Source organism: Chinchilla lanigera, unplaced genomic scaffold (assembly GCF_000276665.1).
Source record: "Chinchilla lanigera isolate Chin_1 unplaced genomic scaffold, ChiLan1.0 scaffold00110, whole genome shotgun sequence".
In the NCBI taxonomy this organism is placed as follows: Eukaryota; Metazoa; Chordata; class Mammalia; order Rodentia; family Chinchillidae; genus Chinchilla; species Chinchilla lanigera.
Window position 1 is genome coordinate 2,966,574 of NW_004955511.1, and position 12,575 is coordinate 2,979,148.

Genomic DNA, 12,575 nt, shown 5'->3' on the forward strand with positions numbered 1-12,575 from the left:
TGGCACAGCGCCTGCCTGGCAAGCACGAGGTCGTGAGTTCAATTCCCAATGCTGGAGGAAGGGGTGGAAAAGATTCAAAAGGTACAATAGATATTGTGAAAAGGAAAGAAACTATTCAAAGGGAAGGAACAACTGAGATGAGGGAAAGGAGAAAAGAAGGAGGGGAATATATATACACAAGATAGCTAAGATAATTGTACTACTAATTTCTATTAATTCATTGAAACGGACAGTTAGTGCTTATATTGTTTGATCAGTGTTGCATATCTACATCTGGTAACCTAAGCAACTACTCTGAAGATAACAATATGCAATATAACAATCCTTGTTAATTTCCTGTCATCTTGTTTTGAAATTCTGTAGCTTTTTATTGTTTTTCTTTTTGCTTGAAAATAAAAAAAAAAAACCTGTTTTGTGTATACAAACGTCGTGTTAATTTTGCATCTAGGTCAGACCTTATACCTGGCATGATGGAAGGATGAGGGTTGCAGGAAATGAGCACAATGATAATAACGTGTTAGCAGAAGCAGGAAGTAAAAGAACCCTTTAAAGGTAGCCGGGAGCCTTTGAGCATCCTCCAGAATTTTGAGGAGGTTTCAGGCTCCACACTACACAAAGGCTAGGAAGGACAGCCGTGTTTTCCTAGACATTAGTTTACACAATGACCCTGTGCGTCGGATGCCTTCTAGCACCTCCCCTGTCATGTTGAGCCAGGGTTCTGGCTTCTGGGGATGGGGATGCAGGTGGAGGGGAGGCAGACCACCCCATGCTCATCATTAGCAGTGTCCTACACCATCTTCCTTCACTCCTTGTCTGCTCTAGCAATCTTGAAGGCCACTTGCTCCAAATGCCATAGCTATGACATGTAAACTGCACTTTTTATGAGTACAAATAAACTTATTTCACAAAGCTGCATGGTGCTAAGTTTATTTGTTAATACAGAAGACTTATCTCCGCATCTGATGAGCTCTGACATGTCTGTGCATGAATGTATTCATTGTTAAAAACAAAAGTCCCTCAGAGCAGGAGAGACTGGCCAGGCGGAGTCTTTTGGCAACCAGTGTGAATGGAGCAAACAATATTTATGATCTTCCCACCAGGTACCCATGTGGCCATGGCCCCCGCTCTATGCCTCTCCTTACTCATTAGTACAAGGAGGAATATCATTCTCTCTCTAAATTTCATAGAGCTGTTATGAAGGTAGATGAACACGGGTTTTCAAATGGTAAAGACACTCTGCAAGTATTAGATCACACTGAGTTGACTTTAACATAAGAATAGAGAGGAGAGAAATGGAAGAACCCTAGAGGATTAAAAGGCACTTGTTAACCCTGTCCCTGCCAGAGCCCTCAGCTTTCCTTCCGATTACAAGCATCTCTCCGGTCCCTGTGGCCTGTGCAGCCACACTCAGGACTGAGGCACAAGGAAAATCTGTAATAATACTGTGCTGTATTTATTTAGAATGTTGATGTTTGGTTCACCATACAGTTTCTGCAGTGATTTTGATATTTAAAGTTATTGGCTTAAAATCTCTTTTTTATTAAGGAGCCTGGTACCTCTTTGTCTTTCGTGCTTAATCTGGCTTCCCGTATACCTCGCGCTGGACAAGACTTGTCCAGTATGGGATAAGCATCCCAATCAGAACATTTAAAATCCCAAATGCTTCCGAATCTGAAAGATTTTGAGCACTTGCATGAAGCCACAAGTGGAAAATTTCACACGGACTTTGTGTAACAAGTTGCAGTCAAAACATAGGAACTTTAAAAATACTTATAAAATAACCTCCAGGCTGTGCGTGAGGTGTGTATGAAACATAAATGAATTTCATATTTAGACTTGGGTCCCATCCCTAGATAGTTCATTGTGTATACGCAGACATTGTAACATATGAAATTTGAAATAGGTCTGGTTTCAGTCAGTTTGGAAAAGGGATCCTCAACCTGTACCATCCTGTACCATCTCCGAAGTATCACTCACTGACCTACGAGTCCTCTGGCTCTTCCGTTATGCGTGTGGTCTTCAACTGTTTGGCCCATGGTTCTTCCACCACCTCCTCCTGCCACCTGACCATCAAAGCCCATCTCCCCTGGGAAGGCCTCGCTAAGCTAATCCTCTCCAGCTGTAAGTGACCTTGCTCTACATTGAATGTGCATGGTACATGACTTGGATTTGGCTGAAGAGTTTTATACCTCTCATCATGTAGGGTGAAAAAATTACCTCATCTTCTAGGGTGAGTATGTCTTATGGACAGATATTTTGTGTGTATTTTGTTCTTTGCTCTATTTTGTATTTCTTGCTCCTTACTCCTTTAGAATTCTCAGCAAAGTCATGAACTAATGAGCTACAATGGTTCCATTTTCTCTTTATTCTCATAATTGTCAAAGAGAAAAATTATCCTGGTCTTTCTCACCTTCCTTACTTCTTTTCTTTGAATTGAGACATATTATAATTCAATTTAACAAAATGTCTGTGAAGTAGAGCCTAAAAGTACTTTACTGTCAAAGATACAGAGCTGGCAAAGATCGTGCCAAGAAGAGCTTACCAAATTCTGCTCTTTGGCCTTTGGTTTCCCTATGGGGAGAGAGAGAGGAGGGAGATGGGGGGGAAGAAAGGGGGAGAGAGGAGAAAGAGAGAAGTGAGAGAGAGAGAGACAGAGAGAGAATGCAATTATTAATAAGAGAGACTGAGTTAATGAGTCTTGTGACTTCCACAAAGGACAAACAGAAGACACAGTGTGTCCGGCCAAGGTCTGGGCAGGGTGCTCCTTGACCCTTCTGTATAATGCAGATAAAATCTTCCCTGCTATCAGGATAGAGCCACATTGGTGGGGGTGGCAGCTGGCATAGTTCACGACATTCTTCTGGTTGGAGACATTACCAGAAACTTCCAGTTCCTCAAGGGAACATGTGGAATTGGGACTCAGTTCCTTTAGACCTCACCAGTGGGTATGCCAGGGCATTGGGACCTGGGTCTCAGAGGAAGCTGCTTCTCTTTCTGAGTGCGAGGGACCTGGTGCCTCTTGAGGAGCCCACAGGAACAATTGTTGCCGCTCCTTGGAGACCAGTTCTGGCGCTGAATGGGGACCTCAGAGCTTTTGTAGCAACTGTTAGTGTCTTCTCCTAAAGGGATTTGGGCTGAAGCTGGGAGCCGGTGGGAGGAGGCTGTTCTCCAGAGTGAGGTATGGACCTGAACCAGACTTAGCAAGTCACGGAAACAAAGAATAAGACAGTCCTTGCTAGGACTGTAATGGCCACAAGGATCTTGAAGATCAGACTGCTCAGGAACTGTCAGGCAGCTGAGACATGGCTGTGCCATCTCTGGTTCACCGTGTGTGTGTGTGTGTGTGTGTGTGTGTGTGTGTGTGTGTAATGCACCGAGGCTCTAAGCAATGTGCTCATCATCGCTCATGAGCAGGTGTGGGAAGGCAACAGGAAAACCTAGACCTCCCAGTCCTCTCCCCTCGGCACGTTTAGGGTGCTTCTCCAAGCAGTGGAAGCGGCTAAGGAAGAACAGAGATGAAGGAGAGGACCAGCCAGGTGAAGCCGAAGTGCAGTTCAGGTGAGGAGACCGACTGCTCTCCCGGCTCATGTGCCGCACAGGTCACCACATCCAGTCCTGTTATTTGTCCAACACAGGTTCAGCTGCTGAAGTCTTATGCTTTCAAGGTGATCAATGTTTTCTCTATGCTGCTGCACTGCAACTTTGCCGAAGGATGTTCGATCTGTTAGAGCTAAAGCCTCCAGCTGCCTTCAGAGGTTGATAGGCTGCAGTGCAGGTGGGGTGTCTGGGGACTTCAGCGTGGACAAGTCCCGAAGTGCGTGAGACCCTGTCACCAGCTAAACAGGCCTGTGTGCAGCTCTGTCTCACAGGACATCTCTGGCATTCCCTGGCCGTGCAATCTTGCGTGTGTTGAACTCGTTCTGACTCAGGTTTCCTCAGCTATTGAATGAGGATAAGAAAAGTTCCTCCATCACAAAGTGGTTGTGCGGATTAAATGAGTTAATATATGCTGTGCAGAACAGTGTCTATATGTTTCGTGTTAAGGATGGTACAAAATCCCTTTTTGGTAAAAACCAGGCAGGTCTAGATATGATAGAAGCTTTCTGTGAAATAAGCACATGTTGAAGACAGATGCATAAACCCAGGTTGGGGGTGTTCATCAGTTCTAGTGTATTTTTGCACTCCATGTTTTCGAAACCTAAAAGTAATCACTTGAACGTGTATACAGAGCCTTTCCCTTTGCAAAGTGCTTCCCGTGTCATTTGAAAACTTGTTCCATAAAAATGTATAAGGTGCTCGCATGCTCTGAGCCCCCAGGCCACTGACCAGGGAAGGTGGACGGAGCAAGCAAGAAGCACAAGAGGAGTAGAGGCTTGAAGGCAGTCAAGGGTTGGGAAGGACCTGGGGGGTTGAGGAGATAGGCATCGTAGGGAGAAGGCTGCCCTGCCAAGTGTGCGGAGTGAAGGAATGCAGGGGGCTGGAAGAGCTGTGGGAGGCAAGTGTGACCACGGGCGTGAGACTGAGAAGTGCCAAGGGGCACGAGGAAGCAGGCCCAGAGTCAGGGGGAGGGCGTTGCTGTCGTCCGAGTGATATCCCGCCCCCGCGATGGGGCCCAGGGCCGAGTTTTCACAGAGAATCAACATTTTAACCATGATTTCAATCAAAGGAGCAAAACCTGGGAGAGACAGACTGAAGGCAGGGAAAGCCGATGGCCCCAGAGTTGTTGCTTTGATCCAGACATGCAACAAGCAGGGTTCGAATAGCAGAGGGGCCGTGGCCACGGAGAAAGCGGGTGCGGGGTCCTGAGGTGGCCCCCGGGTGGAGGGGAGCCAGGGCAGCCCAGGCAGCAGCTCCTACTGGAGTCACGGGGAAGTGTGGCTCAAGTGGTCATCTGATCCCGACTCATGCAGCTACTCAGCAGTAGAAATGGGAGAACACAGTTGTACGCTGGAAATGTTTACCTGTATCTTTTTTTTGACCTTATGCAGATGACTATGATACAGAACTCCCGTGAGACAGGGGTTAATGCCAATCACCTCTGACGTATTTTGTTTGCGTGTTCAATAAGTGTAAACTAGAAACGCAGGTAACTCTTTCTTGTGGTTTCCTAACTTGCTTCGCATCCCTGTCTTCTCAGGTAGCAGGGTCTGCATGGCAGAGGCAAACCTCACCTTAGTGACAGAATTCCTCCTGATTGCGTTCACGGAGCTCCCTGAGCGGGGGCCCCCTCTCTTTCTCTTCTTTTTATCTGTCTACCTCCTCACCTTAATGGGGAACTTGGGGATGATTGTTGTGATCCGCGTGGACCACCGGCTGCACACCCCGATGTACTTCTTTCTGAGCCACCTCTCTCTCACCGACATCTGCTACTCCTCCACCACCGTTCCTCAGATGATGGCCGTGCTGCTGCAGCGCGGGGCAGCTCTGTCCTACACTCGCTGCGCGGCTCAGTTCTTCCTCTTCACCTTCTTTGGTTCCATCGACTGCTACCTCCTGGCCCTCATGGCCTATGACCGCTACGTGGCTGTGTGCCGGCCCTTGCTGTATGTCACCATCATGACCCAGAAGGCTCGTCTGGGTTTTGTGGCTGGGGCTTACGTGGCTGGTCTCTTCAGCGCGTTGGTGAGGACAGTCTCCGCCTTCACTCTCTCTTTCTGCGGGAACAATGAGATTGATTTCATTTTCTGTGACCTCCCTCCACTCTTAAAGCTCACTTGTGGGGACAGCTCCACCCAGGAAGTGGTCATTATCGTGTTTGCCATTTTCGTCATCCCCGCGTGCATGGTGGTGATCCTGGCGTCCTACCTGTTCATCATCATGGCCATCATGAGGATCCGCTCTGCGGGGGGCCGGGCCAAGACCTTCTCCACCTGCATCTCCCACCTCACGGCAGTGTCACTCTTCTTCGGCACCCTCATCTTCATGTACCTCGGGGGCAACACTAGCCGGTCCTCAGAAAAGGATCGGGTGGTGTCTGTGTTCTACACCGCAGTGATCCCCATGCTGAACCCCCTCATCTACAGCCTGAGGAACAAGGAGGTGAAAGAGGCTGCAGGGAAGATTCTCAGCAGACTGAAGCTGCCCTAACCACCTCCAGCCTTGGAGAACCCTGGGAGTCACCTGCTCTGGGGCACCAGCCTTACAGACCTTCCCGATCCATAGCATACCTGATGGCTTAATGAACATATCATGTACAAGGCACAGAAAGAACCAGAACATTTTCTCCAGGAAGAAGAGGGAAGAAAAGAAAAAGTCTGAGAAGAGACCAGAGTGAGAGCTGTGGAATTAACTCCATGAGACCCAGTGTGGCCTTGCTGGTCTGTGACTGTAGAAGACTATACTTTTTCAAAATTTTAGGTGAAAGATTTCCACCATAGAGAAATTTTGAAAATAAACTCCCTAATCTCAGTGCTTAGATTCTGTGATAGCTAGTATTTTTACATTTGCCTCATCACATATATGTGTATATGTGTATGTATATATTATCCATTAATTTATCTATCCACCAATTCATCCACAAACCCACCTTATTTTTTGATTCATTTCGAAGTGAGTTGTAGACATCAGCTTTAGTATCCTTCATCTCTATATGTCAGAATTATGTCATTGCTAAGGGTTCAATGTTTAGCTTATATTTTTTTTCAATGGTCAAATTATGGTGTTTTTGTGGCCCAATTAGTAAAGCTGATCCTGCTCAAAGTAGTCTTCGGATCCTGCTAGGGGTTCCCAGTGATGCCTCACACAAATCTCTAAACAACACCCACGAGAACACGTCTGTAAGTTGTTGTTCTTTCTGGAAATACACCCTGCTATTTCCTCTGTTCCACCTGTCCCAGCTTCTACTTGTAGTGCAGCAGCCCGGTGAAGTTATACCATTTCCGCTGCCCATGATGGCGCTTCCAGTGTTTGTATCACAGATGTCAATTCTGTGTTCTTAAAGTGTTTGTCCTCAGGGAGCAGAGCATTGCTGCATTTCATGAGGGCAGCAGGTGGGTTTCCCAGTTTACCCTGTGGTTTGTGACACCTCAGCCCAAAGCCTCACAAGGGACACTGATTCTTGATTTTCACTGCTCCAACCACAGGTGATTTCACTGCGCCAACCAAACCAAAGGCACTGAGCAGAAAGAGGTCCCATCTACTCATATTTCTTCGCTTTTCTGGCTGATCCTTTTTTTCCACACTCAAACTCCTTCTCTCCCTATTCTGTGGAAATTCAAATATCAAACTCAGATGTTTGGAATATCAGATACCAAGACCCCAGCTGCATGGATGAGGAACACACTTGTGGGAGGGAGAGGTGACTTTGTCTGACAAACAGGACGATTCCAAACTCAGCCAGCTAAAAACACTGTGCCATACATGTAATTCCAGTTACAGGGTTTCCTATTGGAAGAGGCAGATTAGGAAAGGTGGAAAATTAGGCATGCGCATTGCCAAGGATAGTCAATATAAGATCACAAAGTAGAATAAAATATACCTAAAACTTCAAGGACATTGAGTTTATTCTAGAAGACAGGATGTTTGAAAATAGATGTGTAATTTTCTTATAAAGTATTTTATCCTTTTAGTAGTGTTCTTTTTGAGTATTAAAGCTGGGGCTGAAAATAACCTTAGCTCCATTAAGGGGAAGATTAATATATTTTTCATGTGTCAATTGCATTATAGGTGATGGAAAACATTAAGTAATTAGAATTCTTGAACAAGGTATATGAAATTCTATACTAATTGAAAAAGACAATATTAGGTTTGTGTAAACAAAACAGTACACTGAGGAATTATTTTCTCTCTCAGCATCTATAAGAATGGAGGGAATTCATGATGAATGGAAAGAGAGTACTAAGTGAACAAATTTCCAGGGCAAAGAAGCAATTTAGTGCTTCCTTCTGATTAAATTCTGAGCAAACATTTAAAGTCTTCAGGAAGAAAGGCCTAACTGGGAAGGTAGAAACTGAGCCACAGGGCCCCAAGTTATACACAGGACTCCATACACATTTTACGCCATAGAAAGAGCTCGAGGGATGTTAGAACATGTGCTCCACTTGAGTATGGAAGGGAAGATGAGGCACAGTTAGGAACATTTTAAGAATAGTTCATGATGGCTGTAAATGAGTGTCAGTATTTCCTTATGTCTTGCTCTGCAGTGTTGGACCCATTCAGATAAAGATCTGTGATTATTTTTGCTCTGTTATTTTAATTCTAGATATCCTGGTTTACTTGAAAATACGTGGCTGATGATAAATCATGCAAAAAGATCTGTGTCTGGATTAAACAACAAAACCACCATATGATCCAGCAATCCCACTTCTGGGTATATATTCAAAAGAATTGAAATTGGCGGGTCAGGGAGATAGTGTCCCCTCCACGTGCACTGCAGGATTATGCACAGTAGCCAAGTGGTGGACACGACCTGAAAGCCCAAGGACAGATGAACATATACAGAGAATGTGATAGGTACATGTACAGGAGCGTTACTCAGCCTTGTGAAAGAGTGAAGTCCCAGCATCTGTGATAAGTAGGGGAACCTAGAGGAATTACACGAGCTGAAATGAGCAACTCACAGAAAAACAAATCTTACCTCGTCCCACATAGGAATTATCTAAAACAGCCAAAGCCATAGAATCAGAGAACAGAATGGTGGTTGGCAAGGCTAGGATGAAGAAGAAACAGGAAATTATTCACTGGGTATAAAGTTATAGTGAGGCAAGGTGAGTAAGTTCTGGAGGTTGATGTACAATTTCAGGCCTATAGCTAAGAAAGCACAGTTGGACATTGTGGAATATGTTAAGGGGAAGGAATACATGTTAAGTGTTCCTACAACCAAAATGCAAAAACAGAAACAAAAATACAAGTGACTAGTCAACAAATCAAAAATCCCCCCAAAATAACAAAATAAGAAAACTTGTGGAAACCACAAACAAACAACAGGGAAGAGAGGAGCCTCTTCCCTCCTCCATGTGGTGCTCACCCCTGGCTGACACTGTGCCCTCAGATCCTGCCCCCTGCAAACTCCAAGCCCAGCACGTGTTTCCCCTGACACTGGGCAGCAGAAGTGCAGAAGGACTGGTTGACCTGCTCACACATGAGGCCAGTGCTCCTGGAGAGAAGGTTAGCCCAGGAGAGCCCACAGCTCCAGGAAGAAAATACAGATCTGACCTGCAGTGCTAGACTCAAGTGAAGCCCACAGAGGAAACTGACTTGCTGTGTCCCAAAACTGCAGCTCCTGCAGAGAAACCACTCACTCTAAAACACAGGGGAATTTTTTTAGTGGACTCAAAGGTTTTCCTTTCTTTTTCTGTCCTGATTTTATCCATTAATTTTTTTTTTTTTTTTGTGGGGAGGAGAGTTGGGGTTTTGTTTTTCTCTGTCTTTTTTCCTTTCTCCTTTTTTCCTTTCTTTTGCTGTTTTTTCTTTTTTCACTTTTTCTTGTTCATTTTCCTCTGTCATTGGTATCTAATATTCCTGAGTAGGTTCCCTAATCTCTTTCTCCCTTCTTTCTTGTCTTCCATTGATAAATATTTCAAATTTTACTTTTCTCATTCTGCAGCTCCCCACCCTGTCTATCTTTAGTAGTATAATCACTGAGATTTATGAATCTTTAGTCAATGCTAGCTATTAATATTGAACAGAGTTGTCTTGTTGTTGAATTTAAAGTGTTCAATTTAGTAGTTAGTTATTGTAGGTAAATATTTTTTTTGTTTCAGTGTTTATGCTATGATTATAGATCTCTATGGTCAAGGGTGGTACATATTTGGTTCTTAGAATATATCAATATCTAGTTTGCCTTTGATGCTGTTATTATTGCTGATTTTATTTTATTTTATTTATTTATTAATTTTTCTGGTACTGGGAATCAAACTCACGACCTTTCGCTTGTTGGGCAGGCACTGTGCCGCTGAACTAAATACCCAGCCTCCTATTGCTGGTTATATTACCATAGCTAAGGTGACATAGTTGTTGCTGTCAATTATTTTTCTCAGTATGCCAATACCTGGGCTGCCATTGTGTTGTTAACAATACAGTGGCCCATTCCTGGAGCAATGGGTAGTGGGATGAATAAACTGCAGCTTCCTCACTCAAATAAAGGAAGGTTGCTGGATCATGGGGCAGAGGTGGAGGCGTATAGTTAGCCAGCGGCAGAATGTATCACTGAAAAGCAGACATTAACTAAAGAGGTCTCCATACTAGTAACAGAGCCTTCCAGTGTAATCAACCTTCATGCTTCAGAACAAACAAGCAAACAAACAAACAGAAACATGAGAAGATAAGGTAATAAAATACTTCCCCAAACTCTCAACTTTCCCAAAGCTGATCCATCCACGGAGCTTGAAGGAGGTGGAATCAAAAGCCCACATCTGAATTATTCAAAAGGATAACAGTGGTGCTAAAGTAGATCAATAAGGTGCTTGATGAGTATAAAGGGATATAACTAAACAGATAATGGACCTAATGAACAAAACAATCAGTGAGTCTACAGAAGACACAAATAAAAAGCCAGTTGAGTTAAATAAAAACACAAAACACAAATGCCCAGCACAGAATAGACTCAGAGTATATAAGTAGGTACCAGACAGAAATTCAGGAGATTAAAAATTGTGTGAAAAGAATAGGCAGCAGACATGACCAGTGTGAACCAGAAGACAGGTCAAGTGTCAGTGACCAATTAATGAGAGATTCCTTAAAAAAAACAATAAAAAAACATATAAAATGGATCCAATGGCTACAAGATGATGCAAGGAAGACTAATTTGAGATACTGGAATTAGGGAATATCAGAAGATAGCACAAATGGCACAAAAAACTGATTTACTGAAATAATGACAGAAAACTTTAAAATTATTTAACATACAAATAAGTGAGATATATAGAATTCCAAATGGCCAGGATCAGAAAAGAGCCTCTCTATAACACATCAGACTCAAAATTTCAGAAGTCCAACAAAAGAACAGAATCTTAATTGTTGTTAAAGAAAGCAGCAAATCACTTATAAAAGCAAACCCATTGTAATTACAGCAGAGTTCTCAAAACAAACCTGAAAGGTCAGGAGAGCTTGGAGCAAAGTGTTTCAAGCCCTAAAAGAAAACAACTTCCAACCCAGACTAATATATCCTACAAAATTATCTTTTAAAATTATTAGAGAAATAAAATGCTTCCATGATAAACAGTACCTAAAGCTACTCATGACCACAAACCAGCACTCCAAAACAGTCTCAAAGATATCCTAATAAGAGACAATGAAGCTAACAATTCTATAAGGTCCAATGAAATGAAACCACCAGGTAGGATGAGCAATTAAGCAGAAGGAAGGAAAGAATATCAGCAGCAGGCAAATAACACAATGATAGGAATACGACCAAGACTTTCAGTAATATCTCTCAAAGTGAGTGGTTTCAATCTTCCTCCTGCCCCTGACACAGACTGGCAGTGTGGGTCAAGAAACAACATTCAACAGTATACCACCTGCAAGAAACACCTTTAACCCAAAAAGAAATTCATAGACTAAGAATGAAAGGATGGAAAGCAATATTCCATGCAATGGGAACACAAAGACCAACGGAAGTAGCTATCCTATTTTCAGGTAAAGTGGACTTCAAGACAAAATGAATCAGAAGAATTAAAGAGTTTGCAGAATTGTAGCTCTTGGTGGCAGAATCCACCATATTTTTGATCACACTATGTAAAGATACTAAAGAGGACCTTCAAAGCTGTTTTAGAAAGTTGTAAAAACAATGTGTTGGGAGGGAAAGGGGTACTTGAAGAAAGATTAAGAGCAATGTGTCTTTTACAGTAATAGAATTTTGAAAATTGAAACATTCACTATATATTTTGATCACACCTTATATCTTCTGAAGAGAGACCTTGGAGAGCAAGCTCAGTGAGGAAATGACAAGTAAGTACCATTTTGTTCCCTTCCCTTTTTCCTTCTACTCCTTCCCCTCCTTCCCTTTCTCCCCTCCCATTTCCCTCCCCCCTCCTCCCCTCCCCTTCCTCCTCTTCTCCCCTCCTCCTCTGCTGGGGATCAGAGCCAGGGTGTGCTAGACAAACACTCATCTGCAGCCGTCTGTCCGGGCTTTAACTCTGCTGATGTTTAAATTCTCTGACAATAGACCCTGCATTAAGCCTTGCCAGCCACTTCTTTCAGGAAGGGTCTGTCTCAGAGCTCTCTCCAGGTACAAGTTAAAGTGAAGAGGGAGCCCATTTGAAAACTGGGAACATAAGGTCACGTAAGAAGGAATGGCCTGAAGCAAACTTCCCACATTTCACACTGGAATTCAATTTCTGGGAGCCCAAGCATAAAGGTAAAAGAAATCAACAAACAGTTTTCATGCCCTGCTGGTGGCTGACAGGATGTAAACACGAACTGCTTACCTGCCACGGCTTCCTTTCACTCTACCACGTGCTACTGCCCTTGCTGCTCTACCAACTCCTCTGCAGTATGCCAGAAAGACAGGAGCAGTGGGCACTTCCCTCATGCTCCTTGCCTTCTTGTGAAGATCTGCTCTTCTGTGCTCCCACAGTGGCATCCCTCTGTCAGGGAAATGCTCCTTCCTTGACTGTAACACGTGGTCCACATGAGCC

General features: G+C 43.8%; 1 protein-coding gene across 1 annotated transcript; it reads left to right on the top strand.

Annotated features, from left to right (window-relative positions):
- The first annotated feature begins 5,151 nt into the window (after positions 1-5,151).
- On the top strand, positions 5,152-6,087 carry LOC102025934 (olfactory receptor 9Q1-like). The gene has a single exon (XM_005408022.1). It carries the CDS (start codon positions 5,152-5,154, stop codon positions 6,085-6,087), a length of 936 nt encoding a protein of 311 aa, XP_005408079.1.
- Positions 6,088-12,575: the final 6,488 nt, after the last annotated feature.

Excerpts from the sequence above, each read along its gene's own strand:
- LOC102025934 (XM_005408022.1), top strand. The coding sequence starts at position 5,152 with ATGGCAGAGGCAAACCTCACCTTAGTGACAGAATTCCTCCTGATTGCG.